At 45.7% G+C, this 21072-nt stretch overlaps 1 protein-coding gene across 1 annotated transcript in view; it reads right to left on the bottom strand.

The window, feature by feature from the left end:
• Positions 1-230: 230 nt before the first annotated feature.
• Positions 231-21072, bottom strand: part of FUCA1 (alpha-L-fucosidase 1) — a 113218-nt gene continuing 92376 nt past the window's right edge. The window contains exons 6-8 of the mRNA XM_078680819.1: positions 15016-15206; positions 2393-2492; positions 231-1564 (exon numbers count right to left, since the gene is read on the bottom strand). Coding sequence (XP_078536945.1) covers positions 1424-1564; positions 2393-2492; positions 15016-15206 — 432 coding nt within the window. The 3' untranslated portion in view covers positions 231-1423. The remainder of the gene's footprint in view (positions 1565-2392; positions 2493-15015; positions 15207-21072) is intronic.

The following is a 21072-nucleotide window of genomic DNA, read 5'->3' as shown; positions in this document are numbered from 1 at the left end:
AACAAAAGGGAATTAGGCCTCTATGTTCTATGTCTACAGCGACATTGCTTTTATAAGGTACCGGGGACTCCCATCTCGACGAGAGGGAATGATCCAAGCATGGTATCTATGAAAGATTCCAATACTGGAATAAGTAAAGGTAAGTAATGGGTGGGCTCTAAACACCTTTTAATTTTTAATGTTTTCTTTACAAGAGATTTTCCAAGCACTGTGCAGACTAAACTCAAAAAGAGGGGACACAAGTATTTATTTTGGCTACAAGAAGCTACGGTCTACAAATTGCAAAAAAAAATCCTAGGTTCTAAGCTCCATGCTTGGAAGACAGACAAATGACAGGTAGAAGGCTTCAGTCCATACCAGTAACTGGAACAGAAAATGGAGGGCAGCACAACAGCAGCCCCTGTGAGATGCATACCTACCATAACAGGTGTAGACTTAACATGACATGGAATGCTTTAAAACTAACATTTTTTGGCCCAAACTCAAAGCAATAGAAGTTCCCACAAGCTCGAAAAACAGAAAAGTTGAGTATAGGAAACATTAGACTTCAATTACCCACCCCTCCTTAAAAAACACAAAAACAATATACACCTAAAATCATGCAATTAACTGGCCTTTTCAAGTGCAGCCAGCATCATCAAGTTTTCATGTGTAGAAAGAAGGTTTATATCCATGATACAAAGCTTATTAAAACTTGTATTTTGATGTTTCAGTGCCTAATGGCAAGAAGTGTTGATAAATTCAATGATTTAGAAAACCGAACTCATTCACAAATGTGGAAGTATGTTTGCTGGCTTCGGTATTCTAAAAATCACATACATTGCACACATTGGTAACTATTTTTGAGTGGTACTTAAAGGGGAGATCGAGTCGAAATCCACAAAATAACATGCATATTTTAAGCCAAATACTTTTCCAGACAAGAGAGAAAACCACTGAACACAAAATGCACAGCTAGACCAGGCTACCATGCGAAAAAAGTAATTGTGCACTCTATGTTCAATAGAACTAGGGCTTTCCAACGAGATCAATATCAACAGAACTTAAGGCCTGACCAGGGTTACTCGGGGAAATAAGGCTGCTGCCTCTGATGGACAGACCAACGCAGAGACTTCTTATATAAGGGAAATTCCTTCACTCTGATCTTCAAAGATAGATTCTAACTTTATTTTTAAGGCGCTGATCACAGTTTTCTTTACGGATATTTGACATGATTGTAGATTTGGGTCCCTTTTTTCAACCGTGAATTGAAGTGCTGAGATTTTTAGAGTCTTGGTGAAGGCATTTTCTTATGAACTCAAAGGCACACTAGGAAGAGCGTTCAATTATGAAAACTCCACAACCTTCACATTCATAGTGCCGGTGATGCAAGCCAAGCCAGCAGATCCTCTTTCTACAAGGCACGTCCAGAGAAACGGAGGCACTATTTTACACCTTCCATTTGGATGGTCCAGGCAGCCTCCACAGGAAGGGAGCCTGGAGGGATGAATGGGAGGTAGATAGTCAGCCCCTTATCCGGCAACACCTGCCACTTAAGGTCTCCAGAGAACCCCAACATAGTTATCTGAAGAAAACAAGAGAACAGGTGTCAAAACTACATACATGTTACAACAAGCAGCAGCAATAAGTATAGTCCCACTAAACTTACCAGAAAGAAAACCCAGACAGGCACATCTTTCTTGGATAAACATATAGCCTTTGATAAGAACTCAATCTATAAATTGACCACATCTGTAAAAGTAGAATCCCTATTCTCCCAATATCCAAGTTAAGAAAACAACTTTGTGTGGGGATCAGGAAGGGGAACTGCAGACTCTTAAGATTTTGTATGAGGTGCTAACTTCAGCCATAAGACTAAGCGAGCACTTGCCCGCTCCATCTAAAAAAAGGTCAGTATTTTGTAAATATCACAAATTATTTCCTGGAATGTGTTCAGTGTAAGAGGAGTGTAAACCAGATCCATCTTAGATGTATGTGCTAAAGCAGTAGCTCCCTTGCCTCTTTTCCATTCCCTTCTGCTCTCTTTCTATGCCTATCCTACTCGGTTATTTGTATTTCGTATTATAAACATTTATTTGGCTATGTTTCTCCATCAACCTACTGTACAACTAATGCTGTAATCAGTCATAGTTATTTACTTTGTACATGATTTAGTCTCAAACGTACAAGATCCATCCATGTTACCTTTAGTGGCCAATAAACATGAGGCATTTGCCGTGCTACTGTTATGAATGTAAATTCTCAATAAAACCTTTAAACAGCAAAAGCATCAAAGCCCAAAAGCATACACACACGGACATCTTTTTTAACTCCGTTGCTCACCTGCATACTATTTGAGGTACACCAATTATACAAACTAAAATGATTTATTTAAAGGACAGAAGGAGCTCACATTTGTTTGTTCACAAGGCTTGGGCGAGTGCAAGTTCAGCATATTATTCTGTGGCCAGTTCAGAAAGATGGCGTAAACTTTGGAGTCCCTTGAGGTGTACCTGAAATGAATGCAAAAGATACATCTTTGAAGAAGGGCTGGACATCAGTATGTCGTTTTCTTGAGATTTACATAGCAACCTAATAATTCCTCTGCATTAAAAGACACTTCTTGACACCACATACATCGCTGCATCTGGAAATAACCTTGGCTAGAATTCTGTCATACCGACAGGTTTCCCTCAACAGATTATGAGAAGCTATACATCTTCCCCATTTGTATCATTAGGAGCACGACTTGTATTCTTACTAAAGATTAAGCACCGTCATTGGTCAAAAGCATGCACCCCATATCCGCAATTATTTGCCACACCACCCTGTCCCACAGTACATTCCCATCCACTCCAATCAAGGGACCTGATGCACTGCCACAAACCAAGGGTAATGGAGGAGGTGGGGGGCTGGGTGATGAAACTTAAAGGGGCACATTTATTCAAGGGCAGAGTTAAAGTAACCACTCCTGTACAACGTTCTTATTTGGCCAACTTAACACCTGCCCAAGGCAGGTTCAGTCTAGGTGGCAGCACAACACATTTCTCGAATAAGGATCTTTAATTAGTTACATACGTTGCTTTGGTGGCCTGGTACTCTCCTCAGAAGTCTTTGTATCTGATCAGCATGAGATGCAAGAGGCAGCCCAAAAGACCATGGGGAGTCCGCAGGGCCAGACGTAACAAATATCCCAGTAAGCACCTTTTGAAACATGTGGACAGTGCCTGTCTCTCTTTTAGCACATCACAGTGGTCAGTGGTCACCTAACCAGCAAGTATCCAAAACAGCAAGAGCAGATACGTGATTTGGATCTTTCCATTTCCTCTATGCCCCTTTAATACACATGGAAACAAGAAGTTGAATAGATGTGCATTGGACAGAGGACAGAAAAGCTTCAAATGTGATAGGACTATAGCTAGCATGGCCCTATGTGGCTGGGCTTCTCGGCCCTTATAACAGGCAGTAAAATTGCACCACCTGTCGAGACGAAACTCTGTTTTCACAACTAAACTAAATGCGAAGTACAAAAATAAAACTACCCGAAAACACAAACCAAATCACCAAATAGTGTTTTTTTCCCCCATTTCTTGAACAATTAAACTGTTCTGGGACTGCCTCCTGCAGAATTAAAAGAGTGCCAGGTTGTCAATAGAGTGTGTAATACTTCTCTGCCACTTCAAGGACTACATTAATATGTGGGGCCTGGAAGGATCAATATGGTGTTGCCAGCAATGGGGTCAGAACTGTTTAGAGGCAGGGATGTTGGAGCAGGACTGTCAAAGGACAGAGAGGGAAGGGGAGGGAAGTACTGTCAAGAGGTAGGGAAGAAGGAGACTGGCCGGGACCGGGTTAGGGAGTTAAGAGGCAACAAAGAACGGTTTAAAAGCTAAACTAAATGGGAGTGGAGACATTACTGTGAAAAAGCTCGGAAGTAGTAGGCAGTCAGCCATACGGGTCAAGCACTTCACTGTTCGACTGTGCACAGCAATCATGATTTTCATTAAAATACCAGTCAATGTGTTTTCCAGGGAGAAGAAAATAAAATGGGGTTCATAAAACGAACTAGGATGAAGCCAAAAATATTGATTAAATGACATAGGACCTAAAGCAGTACTGCTCAAACTATTCATAGACTGCAGTATAGGTTTAATACTTCGACCAACACGGGGACAAAAAAAAAAAAAAAAAGAAAAGACATACTAGCAAGAAAGGTATGGAGAAAGAGGAAGGAAGAAGGAGAGGGAATAGGAAAAGTTAGGGAGCAAGTACAATGAAAGATTTACATACTCTCATTTCAACTTATCTTGGGTAGAAGGAGCACAGGTAATTTATGTAAAAAAAAAAAATCTTTATTAAACAAACATGTATACATCCCATCATTGCATGTAATTAACATGTTGTACATCATCTGTAGTGCAGGTCAGGGGTACAGTATTACATGTAATTGGCCTGGGGGAAAGAACCACCCCTTCCTCAGTTGTTTACTTTGCTTGTACCATTATTCCCCCTCGGCTGCACCTATTTGTGTCAAGGATCTGTACTTGTCCCATGCATTCCATATCTTCTCCCATTTTTTAGGGCATCCCCATCTCTGATGTAACGTTTTTTGAGCCAGGCAACACCAGTCTAGATCTCGTTTCCAAGCATTGAGAGTTCCTATGTCCTGTACACCCCATAATCTAGCGATGTTGCGCTTTGCCACGCCAGAGGCTAAAGTTAGACAAGTCTTCACACGAGGTGGCCAGCGAGTTTCGCCTATGCTGCCCAGCGAGTGTCGAGGGTTATTTGTGTACCGAGGACCGCAGACATCACTCTAGTGATTCGGCTCCACTATCGCTGCGCTGCAGGGCATTCCCAGATTATATGAAAGAATGTGCCCACCTCGCCGCAGCCCCGGATGTAAAGTTCTGAATCTGCCCAGCCTATGGAATAACGTCCGGGCAGGGTAGGACCTGTGTAGTACTCTCAGCGGAACCACCCGGAATCGTGCCCTAATGGCAATTTCCCTGGGGCTCTGGATAGCTTCCTGCCAGTCATCATCCTCTATCAATCCCAGATCAGTCTCCCAATCTGCCCTCAGTGAGGCAAGGCGGTCTGGAACGTTATTCATGATTTTTTTTATACACATGAGATGTTGCCTTATCTATCAAAGGATCGAGTAGTAGTAGGTCCTCGTGGGGGGGGGGGGAGCCAGGAAATAATAAACATTTGTATATGAAAAACATATATAATACACATATATAATTTTTCCTCATACCAATGTAGCCCCCATCTAGGAGGCTAAACAATGTAGTAACAAATAAATTGCTCTTTCAAACACATAGTTTATGCATAAAAACACAAGAGGGCAAGTAGCACTTGAACTCTGTTTTTAATGAGTAAACCTCATGAAAACACTGCAAAGAAAAAGCAGACATTGTTAGCCTACAGGCTGCATTGTAAACCAACAGCATAGAAAATGAAAGCATTTTCACACAAAAACTGGCACCGTGCCGTTAAGGCAGCCATGACCCCTGGCTTCTCATCATGCCACAGGGGTGACAGTTAGGTCAGTTGTTCTTTGCGTAACCCCGAAGATCAGGGTACAAAGATATTCTTTAACAATGAAGCAATCTCATTTGCTTGGGGAGGCGGGTAGGTTGCTTATTACTTTGAGGAGGATACCCTTGGAAGAGAACTTAGATTACAGGTAAGTAAGTTATCCTTCTCTTCCAGGGGATCCTCATCAATAGTCATAAGCACTGAATAGCATAACAAGCCCATCTTCCACCTGCAGGTAAATGAGAGTGAATGACCCAACATACAACAGCCACAATCAGCTGTTGAACAGATTCCTCAAGGAGGCTTGGTCTATTTTGGTGTTCGCCCAGGAGTCTGAATCTAGACAATAGTGCCTTGTAAATGTATGGACGGACCTCCAAGTTGCCGCCTTACAGATTTCAGAGATCGGCACGTTATGAAGAAAAGCAGTCGTAGCCGCATTTCCTCTCGTGGAATGCGCTTTAGGAGCAGGCCCAAGGGGCTTTTGTGCTAGCTGATAAGCTAACTTGATGCAAGAAACTATCCACCTGGAGATTTTTCGCTTTGAGGCTGGAAAACCTGTTCAGATCGACCCACAGTTAAATAGTTGATCAGATTTTCCCATGGACTTGGACCTATCCAGATAGAATTTTAACGCTCTTTTTAGGTCAAGCGAGGTCAAGCGAGTGTAAAGCCCTCTCAGCTGGGGTGGAGGGATTAGGGAATATGGTCAGTGGAGATATGGTCTGATTCACATGGAAATTCGACACCACCTTCGGAAGGAAGGAGGGATGAGTCCTCAATTCCACCCTATTGAGAAGGAAAACAGTATAAGGTTCCCTAGAGCAGAGGGCCTGTATTTCGCTCACTCTGCGAGCTGAGGTGTTGGCTACCAGGAAAGCCACCTTCCATGTGAGGGGTTGCAAGGTTGCTTTGTGGATGGGTTCGAAAGGCAGACCCATCAACTTTGATAGCACCAAGTTGGTGAAGGAGGCCGGACCGGAGGGTAGACCTTTTTCAGACCCTGTAAGAAGTCTTTCATAACCTGTAACTGAAAGAAAGAAGGCTGAGAAGGCGAGCGCCTATATGCAGTGATGGCTGCTAAGTGCACCCTAATGGAAGGAAGCTTCAAGCCTGCTTTAGCTAGGTAAAGTAGGTATGGTAAAATGCCTGTGAACAAAACAAATGGAGGAGTGCCCCCTGATGGCGAGACAGAGAAAGTCTCTGCGCCTGAAGCTTAAGGCTCAATCAAGCACTTGTGCCCAACCTTAACATAAGACATAGCATGTCTTTTTTGAAGACCCCTCACTCACCAACCTAGTTGGTGACATGCTTCATCATCGGGGTCCCACCCCGAAGGCCGAGTGCCAACAGGGTGTGCTACGACACCTGATTACAGTGGAGCAGGTATTTTCTCTTTTTATATGTGCAGTTATAAAAGAAGGGTAAGTGTTTTAAAAGGGGGCCAGATCTACTCACTTCAAGACTTTATTCCTGAGTGACTGGACACCTGGTTAAAAGAACTGTAACACCTTTGTCTAATTAGGTAGACTTCGGTGTTTAAGACGTGTTGTGTTGTAAAAATAGCGACGTGTGCTATGTGATTAAAATATAGGTCTTAGGTCTACATGTTTCAACCTCTTATGATTGTGGGTTTTCGTCAGGACCAAAAGGAAAAAGAGAGAAGGACCTGGGTGGTACGCCCACGCTAAGGAGCGCCCTGCCCTCGATCCGTGGTGAATGGGAACACAAAAATTGTGTCTCTGCAAAATGTAGTCTTCTCCCCACTCTGGAAGAAAAACTCATAAAGCGGTAGGAATCCGCCTCATGGGCGTTCGTGGTCCAAAGGTGATGCTCGCGTAATTTGCGGCTTCTGTTCCTCGGACTGGTAACCTACTTGGTTCCATAGACGATACGCCCCATGGTAATCCAGAGTGGGGAGAAGACTACATTTTGCAGGGACACAATTTTTGTGTTCCCATTCACCACGGATCGAGGGCAGGGCGCTCCTTAGCGTGGGCGTACCACCCAGGTCCTTCTCTCTTTTTCCTTATTATATTTTTCCCAATATTATATTTTTCCCCCATATATAACATTTTTATTATTTCTGGGTTCCCCGCACATGGGCGGAAATATTCAGTGCTTATGACTTTGATGAGGATCCCCTGGAAGAGAACTGGCTGTAGCACGAGAATCCTTGAACTGCTCTAGGGCCAAATCTGCCTTCTCCCCAAACAGAGGGGATCCGTCAGAGGGCATGTCCTTCAAATTAGCCGAGACATCACCCGAAAAGCCAGGCATGGTGCCATAAGCCCACGGACGATTAAATCGCTCTGCCCAGTGAATTGGTGGTGCCAAGTACACACCTGATGGTGAATTTCGCTGCATCTCTCCCATCCTTAACTGCCTGGGAGAGCACAGCCCGGGTCTCCTTCGGGACTTGTGGCAGCACTTGCACAGGGAGAAACGGTCCAATAAGGATGCGGTATTCACGGACTACAATACCAGGCCGGAGGGAGAAAACCTTCTTCCCAAGTGATTCCAACCTCATGGATTTCCTGTCCGGGGGGGCGGATAGGAACGCGCCATTGAAAGTTGAAGCCTGCACCACAAAGCTTTCAGGGGTGGGGTGTTGGCTGAGGAACTTTGGGTCGCCCGGAGCCAAGCGATGGCGGCGGCCCCCTGTCCTATTTGCAGGAGCCCTGTGCTAGGCTTGGACCATGTGCCTAGTAGGAAATCTGTCAGTGCCTTCATTAAAGGGCAGAAGTTGTTCAGAGGTGGAAGCCCCAGGCTGAAGCACTTAGGTCAGGAGATTAGTCCTGCAAAGAGGACAACTCCAGTCCAAGGACCTCAGCTGCCCGCCCTTCTTACCACCATGGCGTAAAATGCCCCCTCTTCCGTAGTCACAGTTGGTCGAGAGAGCAGGCCAGTATCTGGGGATGTGTCCAGTCCACTGGCTTTCCCATGTTCCTCATACCAGTCCATCTGCCCTGCAGACCCATCCTGGTGTTCTAAAGGGTCCATAGATCCCTCCCAGTCCTCTCCAATGCTTGAAGCATCATAAAAATGCAATGGCGACAACACAGAACCCCTGGGTTCTACCGGTGCCGGAATCGGCGTAGAGCGGCGTTGTTCCGACTCAGTGTCATCGGGGATGAGGATGGGGCTGGAACCATCGTTGGGCGCCAGCAGCACCGTAGGCACAGACTTCGGGTACGACGCCGGGGAAGGTCGCGTAGGCACGACCGGCACGGTTCCAGATCTGGAATTGGATCCCTGAGGGCCCACTGGTGCCATGGCCAGAGCTGACAGTGTTGAATCTGATGGAGCCCCTTCCGACCTCGAGGGGCCCGAAGGCTCACCAGAACAGTCAGCCCGCTCGTATACGCTGCACATGGCCTTGTGGAACTCTTTAATTTGAACGAGGGAGGCGTGAAGTCAACTTTGGCTGCGGCCTCGCAGTACCATGCCTAGAGCGTTGGTGCTCCTTACCTCTCAAGTCTACAGATGACAGTCGAGGTGAAGACGAAGTCCACTTGGACTTATTCTTCTTCTTGTGACTCTTCCCTAAATATCCAGAGGACCTCGAGTGGGAGGAAGGGGACTTGGGGCTCCGGAAGCGGTCCCGCAATTACCTCTTCTTCGATTGGGACCGGATCTCCGCGGAGTCTCGCTGGTTGGTGTCGACTGCCAGGCCACAAGGAGATGCAAAGCTCGCTCCCACAAGGCCTTCGGAGCCATGGCTCGACAGTCCAAGCACAACTGAGTTGTGGTCGTGCTCGAGACACCAAAGACAGACGAGGTGGGGATTGGTAACCAACATGGCGCTGTGAGAAGTGCAACACGGTTTAAACCCGGTCTTCCTCGACGACATTCCTCGCACACGATGGAAAAAATTTCCGAAGTTGACAAAAAGTCAAAAAAGGCCTGTCAAAAAGCAACAGAGGGGTAACTCTTCCTGGATCGGTGCTTAACTGGCATGGAAAAAAAGAACTGATGTCCACATGCCTGGGTAGCACCTATACAGGTGGCTGCGAGGTCCTAACCGATAACGTCGAGCGGAGCCACCAGACGTCATGCACAAGGGGTAATGCTCACGCAAAAGTTTCCAGATCCAGCCTGATACCTGGTAAATTCTAAGGTAAGGAATCTGCAGCTAGAAGTCTCTATCAGATGCTCTGTTTACTTACCACACAGACTTTGTTTTGAGTGTTCTTTGTGCACTTTCTAATTTCTCCTGGTTTTGTTCCCTCATTTGGCATTCCTGTTTACTCACATTGCAGTACTGGCGCTCACATTGGGTTGGTATTTCAGGGTTTATTGTTATGGCCATTGGATCTAGTAGGTTTTGTTATACCGCAACTACACACATAACAGTGATGCAAAGCACCTAATGTGTGCCTTTTACTCGGTTCAGCTTTTTTACTAAACGCAGAGACTCACGTCGCTGGGAGATGCCCACCTGCTCTAACATGAGCTAGCCATCTGCTGCTCACAGTCCTTTACCCCACCTGGGTCAGAGGTCTAGTCTCTTCACGTAGCAGGCTTTGAGTCAGTGTGCCCTCACGTTGAAACCATGTAGCCCTGTCTAGTTTTTTGATGCACAAGACAATCGCACCTCTTTAAATAAGCCTGCTCCCTGCAACCATTAGTCAGCTGTGCAGCGCGGACAGATCACATGCTAAAGAACACGGCGGCTTCAGCGTGTTCTTAAGGTATGGACACTGCGGGTCAGTGCCACTTGAGGCATCCACTGTATGCCTTCATTCCTGGACCCTATTTCACAAGCTTTTTTTACCCGATTTATTGGATCTTGGTGCCAGAAGGTGTTGTGACCGGATTCATTTTGTGTCATTACATTTGCCTTACAGTACGCAGTGATTGTTTCTCACTACTTATTCAAAACCGGTTAGGTACTTCATGTTGGTGTGTCATGCACATGTGATGTTTATTATGTTCACTCTGTGCCTGCCTTCACTATGGCTACACGGACTGGGCATTTAGTCTGGCCCTTGGTTTGGTAAATTACTCTACCAGCTCCTCCAGATTCCCCTATAGGCTTGATATCTTATGCATTTGTGATTGAAGGATCTGCGTTTGTGCAAGCATATGCACAAGCACCTTACAGACACCTCTGGAGCCGGTCCGCTCAGTTTTTTCAAGCGCATCTTTACGCCATGCTTTGAGTAAATTTTTTCTTTGTTGTTATAGGACCTTCGTTTGTGCAATACCTGTGCACATGCACCTTACAGGCACTTCCGGAGCCTTTCTGCTCAGAACCTCTGAGCGCATCATCTCTGCATGTCTTTAGTCAATGCTGAAGTTCTCACATCTTGACGATACATAAGTATGTTTTTATGCACACTTTTCGGTGTGTTCAGGCATCCCCTTTTTGCATGGTTTATCAATATGCCTCACTTTTAAACTTTCCTTTGGGGATTCATCCCCTCTCATTAAATGTATGGGTCTTCTCTGTTTCTTTCTTCTCTGTTTAGAAAGTGACAACTTATATTCTATCATTTGAACTTGACCCAGATTCATCTGGTTAGGTAAGATATATCAATCTCTCTTGTGTCATCATGCACTCAGTAATGTTTTCTTCTGAGTCCAGACTATCTGCATATCTCACTACCAATTATTTGGTCCTGATGAAGACCCCAGATGATTTATCTTAATAGGGGTTGAAACACTGACACTCGATGGGCCTACCCATATCTTTCATTGATGGACAATCAAAATTAAATGCCCATATCACTTGGTTCGTAATTGATTTAGTCTTAAACTTCATGGGTACTGGCCCTTTGTACACATTGTAAATACTAATTGTTTTAAACTTCTTTTATGATTTTTTACGGCTCACTGACTTTCACTGCGCCTTCACTTTAAGCAACTTTGATTGACTATGATATGATCAGTCTTTTTAATTAATTGTTTCAAATACATAACTGAACACCCTCATTTCTGTGGATCCTTATTTGTTTGCTATATCATATTTGATCCATTACATCCTAAATTGCATCAAAACATTTCTGGTAGAACAATTTCTTATCCAAACTTTATAACCCTTGTTCTAGGGAACACAGGGTGCCCTATTTTGTGCAACTTCAGGGGGCTTGCCACTGAGATTCATAAATGAGCTAGGGCAATGCGAGCAAATAGGTTTATAAAAGTGGAGAATATCTTTGAGTTGAGAAGGGTGTTAATTTAGAAGGTCAACAAAAACAGCACTGTCCGAAAGCAGTCAAAAAGCAATTCGAATGTAGTGTTGCATTCTTATCAAGGTGAAAAAAGTGTTATTCTCTTTAGAATTTAAAGCTGAAAAACATCTGACCCTTTTGGTTGAGACAGGGCACAAGGAAAAATCCAAGACACTTTAAAAGGTGGAAAATGGACGCCTATGTGTATGTACATATGTGGTATTTGTACGGCTGAACATAAGCCAAAGACAGTGGACATCTGTATAGAATTAGAGGCAGATAAAGTCAATGAGTGACTGGATGCGTATCTGGGTTCTAAGAGGGGTGAGTGGAGTATTAATGCTTTGTGGTGTGTCATCCTTTAAAGAGATGTGTCTGCAGCGCTTTCCTAAATCAGAGCAGGCTCTGGGTGGTCCTGGTGGACACAAGTATGTTGGTCCAGATCCTGAATCGATAGTATTTTCTTTTTTGGACTGTCTCCGTTCTGATGGTGTCCTGGCTTCTGAAAATGCTTTGAAAGATTCAGTTTTAAAATGATATGTTATGCTAATGGAACTTCCCTACAAAAGGGTTGCTAGAATTTCTCTCCTGCTGTGCTCAGTACATGCCCTTAGCTAAGGATCAGCCAAATGGTGAATCCTTTGTTATCGCAGGGTACAGGGCAACCCAGAAGACTCCAAACCTCAGTCATGTGGACACACACCCACTCCCCCCCCCCCATCTGCCCCCACAGCTGCGCTCCCTTTTCTTGAGAAAGCAAAAGACACACAATTGATGGACGGAATGCAGAACACTGGACTGTTCCCATGAGGCACAGGGTCAGACTGATTTGCAGAAGGCCATGTCTGAACTGGGGTGGCGGAGTGAGCTAAAGAATGATAATGGATTAAACCCAAAACAGTTGACTTGGGGTGAGTGCTTGCATAGTTCAACACATCGTCCATCATCCCCTTTGATTTTGCTTTGTTCTCCCTTTTCTTGGCAGGTAAAGCATTGAACGTTTTTGTTTGCCCTATCTTGCATATTTCCGTTTTTAGAGGGAGCGTTCTGGCCCTTGTCGGAACAACGTAAACCAACAATGTAGGAAAACAAGGAATAGGCCATCTTAGAGAAAGCATATGATTACTGTAGTTTAGGCTTAAGATTTCCAGCGATATGATTACAGCTTTTCCCAATGTGTTCGCAAGCTGGGCCCATTCACCTTTGCGTAAGCCTTTCAGAAAGTATATATTCTAATACACATGCTACAAATATGTGAATAGATACTCCTATTTATCAAGAGACCTTGATGTACTTACAAGTTAATTCCAGAACTATAACAGTCAGTTCCCTGATTTTCTTCCAGACTCAGTGGTCTGTTCTTCCCTTTCATCAAGTCTTCTCTTTGGAGTCCAAATGCCTGTCTGGTAGTGATTTAGATGGAGCAGCGTAGAACTATATAATCCTTAGTAGCAACACTGGCACTGGGTTACTATGTGTTCTGGGGTCTATGTATACAGTACATCTGCTGCAGTGTTGGTTTAGCTGGGTGGGTTGCATTCCCTGATTCCAGTCATTATGATTTCTGAAAGTTAGTTTACATAGTAAGGCTACTATCTTAAAGGTGGTAAAATTACTGTACAAAAACAAGTAGGTATCTGTTGGGGGAGTCAGAGTACTGGGTGGCCAATGACCAGCAAATAAGAAAGATACAACTTCCTCGTTTGTAAGACAGACCTTGTTCCAGTCATAGCAAATAAAAGTTCTCAAAGGCCCACCAAAGTTGCTTCCCAAACTTGAAAGCAGATTCTAAAGAGCACTATTCAGCATTCTACATTCACATAGTCAGCTGAGCCTGCCTAAACTCCAAATAATCGGCAAATTGATAAACAACATTGGGACGCTGCAATGGAAACCAGCGTCTCTGCATCAGCCACCAACAAGTACCTGAAGTTTTTTATTTAAAGTTTTGGAACTTCAACACAGACTTCGACCAAAAATATAATGATGGGTGGAAGCCTTCTTCCATAGGAACTGGTTTGTGTTCAATACCAAAGCATACGTTCAAAGGCAAAATCTTTGACTCTCACTTAGACTGCTAAAGTTTAATCGCAGGCTGGCCTTTCATGTCCAAGGCCCTACTGAACGTTCACAATATAGAATTTTTACAATTCAGAAAATGTACCCTTTCCCACTGACTAACATTAAGCATTTCCATTGAAATAACCTGGGTCAACCATTAATGTGGGAGTAGGTGTTAAACTTATTTTTAAACTTTTGAAAAACATTTACGTCTTCGCCAGCTCTTCGCCCACAGTCTGCCCAGTGAATTTTTTACATAGACTGTTTTTTAAATGATAAATTGGATCCTAGTTTCCAACAGTAAGCCAAGTTTAATAGGTGCGGTAACCCCTTACATACTATTTAAGATTTCTAAATAGTTTATGCCTTCTAATTGCTTGATCTCCTCCCATTCTCTTCCACCATTCAGCTACTGCAGTGTCTGCTAGAAAGCTCACCCCTTCAGCTCTGTCCCCAACTTTAACTAGATCATAGATTGGGAAGGTATGTCACCGAGATCCAACACACCAGGATCCTCATTTTATCATTAATTTACACATTGACTCCACAATGGCAGTTGTGTGACTTACGTAAAACATTAATTGTGCCACAGGCTGTCCTGAACACACCAGATGGAAGCAGTACCAGAAGATTTATTCAGTGTCTTCCTGCCAAAATCGGTTCAGTCTTTGAGGTGACGTGCCATGTATAGAACACTTTTACAAAACAGGCACATAAGGTAGTACTGACAAAAGAAATGTTCCCATGCAAGCCGGGCCTTAGGCTCCACCAACAGCAATCTTGTGCACATTTCTATAGTTTATTGCATGACAGGCTATCACCAATCCATCACACTAGGAGAGTTGATGTAAAGCTTAACCTACACAGTTCCTTTCAGTTACATGGTAGAGAAAGATTGGAGTTGTCAGCAGGGCTAGGTTACAGGTGTGGCGGGGGCTCCATGGATTGTGGTGTGGGGAAATGCAATCCCACCAGCAACCTGGGAGTTTCATGCACCCTTCCAGACGTGGGCAGTTGCCATTCGCAAGCTTCAATGACACCGGAAATACCAGAGCATTCTGTGTCCCTCAAAATCCTTTACAAAGGTAACGCAAGAAAAATACATACATCACTTGTGCACGTTCCCGCATCCCGCACTCACAATGGCCTTAGTTGGATGATCATACAAAAATTTAAAAACCTTAAGAGACTGACCCTCTTAAAGTACAAGAAAATATCTGTCTCTTGGCCTATATGAGGATCACTAAATTCTTACCACACGTTGCTGGTGTCGTTTTCCTGCTGAACTCTCCATGGCTTGGAAGCATATATTGCATCACCATTTAGGGTCAGCCATTTGCCAACAGCATAAAGTCTCTCCTGGAAGATCGGAGCAATTGTGCCCTCCTTTGTAGGTCCCACGTTGAGGAGATAGTTGCCTCCATAACTCACAGTCTGAATTAGCTCCTACCAATAGAAAACAAAATATTAATATGTTTTTTGTTTCCATTTGCTTCTCAGAATCACCAGACCCACCTAGTTGACCCATTTGACACCCCAACACCCCACCATCTATTGCACCATTTCACCACATTTGCATATCACTTGGTCTTGCTACTCGCAAGGTAAAGATTGCCCAATCACAGACTAGGGTGGCAATCAGTTTGACATTCATGGTAAAAAAAAAAATGATTAGGGACTCCCTGCATTTTAGGAGCTATAAAAGCAAAGGATACAAATCTGATGCATGATAAAAGCAAAGCAAATTATAAAACCAAAGGATACAAATATACTTCAAATGTCAACAAATCAAAAAATTATTAGCTGTGTCTCGAGATCCCCTCCCCTCCTGCCCCCCATAAACAGTTGGCTTGAAACAACAAGGCCTTTACTCCATTTTAGTGATGGTGCCTCCTAAAGAAAGGTGGAGAATTAACGTCTATATTTTAATCTGGATCCCCCCCACCCCAAAAAAAAAAAACACAACCAAACCTTTTACAAATCTAAACTAAAACCAGAGATGGACAATGATGAAAAAGTGTAATATTGGCTAGGGTTGGAGGAGGTACTGATTGGAACGGATGCCATCCACTATCAGAAGATACAGCTAGAGTGGAGAAGGTCTATGATGTACAAAGTGGTCCTTGGGAACACCTCGGTGGGACTACTATGGCTAGGGTCGTAAATAGTTCCCTGGTGGAACACATGGTGCCAAGAAGCCCAATAGTTCTAGGCATGCCTTCATAGGGACAATATATGCAATGTTTCAGTGATGGAGAGAATGCTGTGGTCAGTTAGTGGCCAAGAGGAGGATGCTAAAGGAGTTTCATAGAAGTAGGAGGCAATTCTTAGTCTGCTGTTAAGTGAATGATGCATGATAAACTTTCCTCAGGGTAGAACTCTCATGAGCGGTTTGGTATTTAGTATGCCCCATAGTAATCATGTTCAGAGTTTTCTATAACTAGAAGCTTTCCTGTTTGAGAACAATCCAAGAGACTCCGGTACATACAAAGTTAATCAAATATTCCAGAGTGTACTTGCAATTGTCCCCATGGTGGACTCTGGAGGGCACTGCCATGTATTTGCTGAACTGTCTAGAAGCTCAGAAGTACTAAAGAATCATTAGGACTTTGATCTCAAATAAATAAAAGGAAACACTCTTCTTCAGGGGTGGGAAACACAATCCAATCCCTAGGTGCACTGCACTGCCAGCCAGGAGCACCCCTCAAAAGAACTGGGAGAAAGCATTATGTCTTGATCTCTTAGTGCATAGAACATTTGTGCAATCAGTCCTTTATAACGTGTTTACAAATATGTAAAAGATCCTTGATAGACGTTTAACTAGGTGCAGACCATGAGGAGCATTCAATAGGTGAACTGTGTAGGAGAGTAGGATCTGCTTCGTGTAGTTACCCCCACTTTTTGCTGATGTTTCACTGTTTTCGAATTAATCTGGATGGGATCTTGCTATCCAGGACCCCAGCATAGCTGCTTTCTCCTCTAAATTGATTGCATGTACTTTAGGTACACTCCAGATTGGATTCTGTGTTACCCTTATAAGTCCCTAGTATATGGTATACTATAGACCCAAGGCATAGGTACCCCAGAGGCCTCCCAGGGGCTGCAGCATGTATTATGCCACCCCTGGGAGACCATTCGAAATGACACAACAGGTCTGCTACAGCAGCCGGTGTAAGGTGGTGTATGCACCCCTTACTTAGATATAGGTTCCCTATATCTACCTTATATCACTACAAATATAAACTATGGCAGGCCTTATCAATCCTGAAAGCAGGGTGCTGGGTTTTGTGTGAGAGGGTGCCCATACATGAGCAGGGCCCCTCTGCAGCCGTCAGAATCTATTCTCCGGGGTTGTTCTGTGATGCAGCCAACCATATACTCTTGAGTGCATTATAACCTCGCGGTAAATGCTAACTTTGAAATGGCTGCAAGGAAACATGTCGTGTTTGGTGTCATACACCTTGGAATCATACCTCCCCGCCAATACTGGTGGGGGAGGTATGATTCCACCCTCCTAGAGGAAGAAATATGACAGCACCGATACACCCGGTACCAGCTTTCTCGACCCTGGCATCACAAGATGGATGCTGCCAGCCACAGACACGCGTCTGCCCTCCTGTTGTTGGATGAAACTCCGACAGGGGAGGTTGGACAATAGGTTTCCGGTCACCTTCCAGACAGGCTTTAGTGTATTGGGGCTGGGCGGGTGCACTCCAAGGGGGCACATTTGGTGTCCCTTTGCATAGTCCAGCTCAAACTGGTTGCAGGGGCACTCAGCCCCTGCTCTGGAGTGAAACTGGAAAAAGGACATGGGTGTAGCCATCCCCCTGTCCTGACCCTCCCATAGGTGGGTCCCCAGAGTTTGTCCCACCCCTTCCTTGGGTATAAAGTAGGAACCCCTGGCTACAGAACTTTAGATTTTACCTGGACTAAACTCTGCTACAGAAACCAAGTATCCTTCGACGATCTACCCTTTGCTGGACGACTGAAGAATAGCCCTTGGAGTAAAAGAGTTACTCCCCTGCAAGGCTGGCACCTCAACGCATCTGACCAGTTTGCATCTAAGCAGATCCTGACGGACTCTGAAGGAGTGGGTTCCTAAGCTTCCCCGAGCCAGACTAGTGCTCTCAGCAAGCCCGAGACCCGCAGCCCTCATGGGGACCGCGCAACCCGAACCCCTGGACACCGTGCACATTTACAGTAGCATATGCTTTTTGGCGATCCCTGAGGCTGTGCTTGGGCTACCTGTACACGCCTGAGCCGTGTTTCCACTGAAGATTACCGGCCTACACTCCACGAGAATTCCGTGGGCTGGTATTTTGTGATTCCTCTTGAGGTCCCTTCGCGATCCCTGGTCCGTCGACCTGTGGGTCCCTGTGAAGGTAACTTTGACTTTCCGTGGGCTTTCCTGGTTGCTCCTGACATGCCCTGACTCTCCATAGCTTGGGGAGTCCCCACGGCCTTGCTAGTCCTCACTGAAGCATATTTTCTATCACCGCGTGGGTTGCAGTTGCCAAGGCTTCTTGGTCTTCAATCCAGAGACCGACCCCCAGCATTCAACATCCTTCATCAGACAGCTCGTATGCGGACTTTGGTCATCGGCGACGACTCCTGGTCACCGTGGCAGCAGAGTCAAGCTTCACCTCTTCGCACCTGAATTCGGGGGGCATTCGTCTACTGAGCCCCTGGTCACTGGCAAGTGACCTAGACTCTGTCCCCTGTGCTTTCAGGTTCTTCACAGCTCCGATCTAAGCTTGGATCACACTGGACACTTTTCCTCTTCACGGCAGCAGCACTTTGCAGCATCACGCCATTGAAAACGAATAAGATACGACACCGTTTGACACCTTAGCACCTGGCTTCCCAGGATTAGGTAACACGAGTACTCCGGTGAGCACATGAGTGCTGGCCTTAGAACCTTCTAAGTCTGAAAGGGTTTGCTCAAAGTCCTCTCCTAAATGTCCTTAAACTTTAAAATTCCAACCGCGACTTTCCCATAGGATTGTTCTCACACTGCACGCGTCCCCCTTGGGTCCCCTGTGTCACTTCCTTGGGGTCCCAGCGATTCTACGTGCTCTAGGCACTGTTCCTAGTCAAGTCTAGTCAAGCCTAGTCAAGTCAGCAAGTCAAGACTTGCTGACCTGCGCGATCGTGCTGTTTTAATATTTTATTTTCCTGATTTGCACCTCGCTTAGATTTTAAAAATTTAAATAGCCTTGCCACTCGCTTTAATCGCGCTGCGCGAGTATTGGATGCAGGCGCTCTCTGGCACACTGCCACACTAGGAACACAGGGAATCCTTGATAGAACTTACCCGCATTTTAATTGTTGGTCACCCGCACTTGCGGGACAGAGGGACGTCCAGGGTGGGCTGGGTCCGCTTTGCGCCGTCCTTTCGCCGCCATATTGGGTGGGGGGTTCCAGGAGGCGACACAGCTTAGGCGCCATCTTGGTTGAGGGGGCCAGCGGCTTGCCCTCACAGGACTTCCGCGATCTACGGTATAAAGGATGGACACCTCCCAAGCGCGCAGCGTAGGCGCGCAGCGGGCGCGACGTAGGTGCGCCAGAGGTAAGCCCGTTTGCGCCCGTTAGCGCACAGGTCGCGCCGGGCGCTGGGAATGCTGCCTCTCAGCTACCTACCACATCACCTATTCGAGAGACGAGCTCATAAGTATGGACCCCTCTCCGATACCAAGCTGTCAGTCTCATTCCACTGCTAACCGTCAGGAGACCATGTCCTGCGGATTGCTTAACGTCAGATCTCTCAGCAAGCACCACGACGAAATTGCACTACTCAGAGTCTCACGAGTTAGACATGCTCTGTATGACAGAGACATGGACTAGAGCGGATAGCACGGTAGAACTGGGTCTTGCCTGCCCCCCGGGCTACAAAATTAGACACAAGCCTCGGGTAGGGTCTAGAGGTGGTGGCATAGGCCTCATCTATAGAGAAACTTTGGATATCTCCAAGCTAGAGACGAGAGAAATCCCGGGATGCGAACTAATGGGCTTCTCCTTAAAAGGACAAGGAGGTGTCTTATACTCCGGGTTGCTGTGCTATAGACCCCGGCCAATGCCTTGTCTGCCATACCTGAGTTGGTAGATCTTATTTACGAGCTCTCCAACTCCCATACTAGGATTATGGTCCTGGGAGATTTTAATCTGTGGCCGGAAGGATCTAGCTTGTAAAGAACTGGTTCAGTCCTGCGGCAATATCCATCTGCAGCAACTGGTACTTTCTCCGACTCACTCAAAGGGTGATGCTTTGGACCTGATCCTTGCAGATGCTAGTCGGGTGTCGGTACGGAACATCACCCCCCAATGCTGGACGGACCATGCCCTTGTCCATTTCTCTCTGCTACTCCCTGCCGATTCGTTGAAGAGCGGCAGGACTGGAGCCACTTCAAAGGTTGGTAGGCAATGGTTAAGGCTCCTGAAACAGTCGAGCCTGCCTACCCTGCTGGCAGAAGGCTTCTCCTTGGGAGGTAGTGCGGAGGAGAGTTATGTGATCCTCAGTCAGAAAATCTCTAATTCACTGGACGAATTGGCTCCTTTGCGGGGAATCAGAGACAGGGTGCCTTGGTTCTCCAAGGAGCTTTTCCAGCTGAAGCTCCAGTGTAAACGTGCAGAGCGTGCCTGGAGGAGACAGTATCTTGAGTCTGACAAGGCTCTCTTTAAACAGGCACTACTGGCTTACAAATCCCAGATCAAGTGTGCCAAAGCCAGTTTCCTTGAGGAGACGCTATTGTCAGCGGCAAATAAATCTCAGGCCCTGTTCAAGATAATCAGGGATTTATCTCGCCCTGCTTGTGCCTCCAATGACATCCTGGCCTCCCAACTGCTCTGCGACTCCCTAGCAAAGGCCTTTGAGGACAAGATCACCTCCATCCTGAGCAATCTTGGCACTCCGGTCATCTCGGCTCCCCAAGCCATGTCTAACTCTACACTGGGGTCTACCCTTAAGACCTTGGAGATGGACGCTAGGCAAGCCCGGTTGAACAGCTTCCCCCTCCCGTCCTTTGAGGATTTTTGTTCTGTGGCGGACGGGATCTCTTCGGGTTCTCCACTCGACCCGTTGCCATATAAATATTGGGAACTGTTCCATGCGGAGCTTTTCCCCCCTCTTCATGCCATCTGCTGCCAGTCCTTCAGTACTGCTCGGGTTCCGGACTGTTGGAAGCTGGCCGTGGTATCGCCGCTTCTGAAAAAGGACACACTGGATCCTACTTGCTCAGCAAATTATAGGCCTATCTCACTGCTTCCTCTCCCAATTAGGATCTTTGAGAAACTGGCGACAAAACATCTGTCCAGC

The sequence above is a fragment of the Lissotriton helveticus genome, chromosome 3_1 (assembly GCF_964261635.1).
Source record: "Lissotriton helveticus chromosome 3_1, aLisHel1.1, whole genome shotgun sequence".
Lineage (NCBI taxonomy): Eukaryota > Metazoa > Chordata > Amphibia > Caudata > Salamandridae > Lissotriton > Lissotriton helveticus.
Note: the sequence above shows the minus strand (reverse complement) of the source record. Positions and strands in the feature narration are given on the sequence as shown.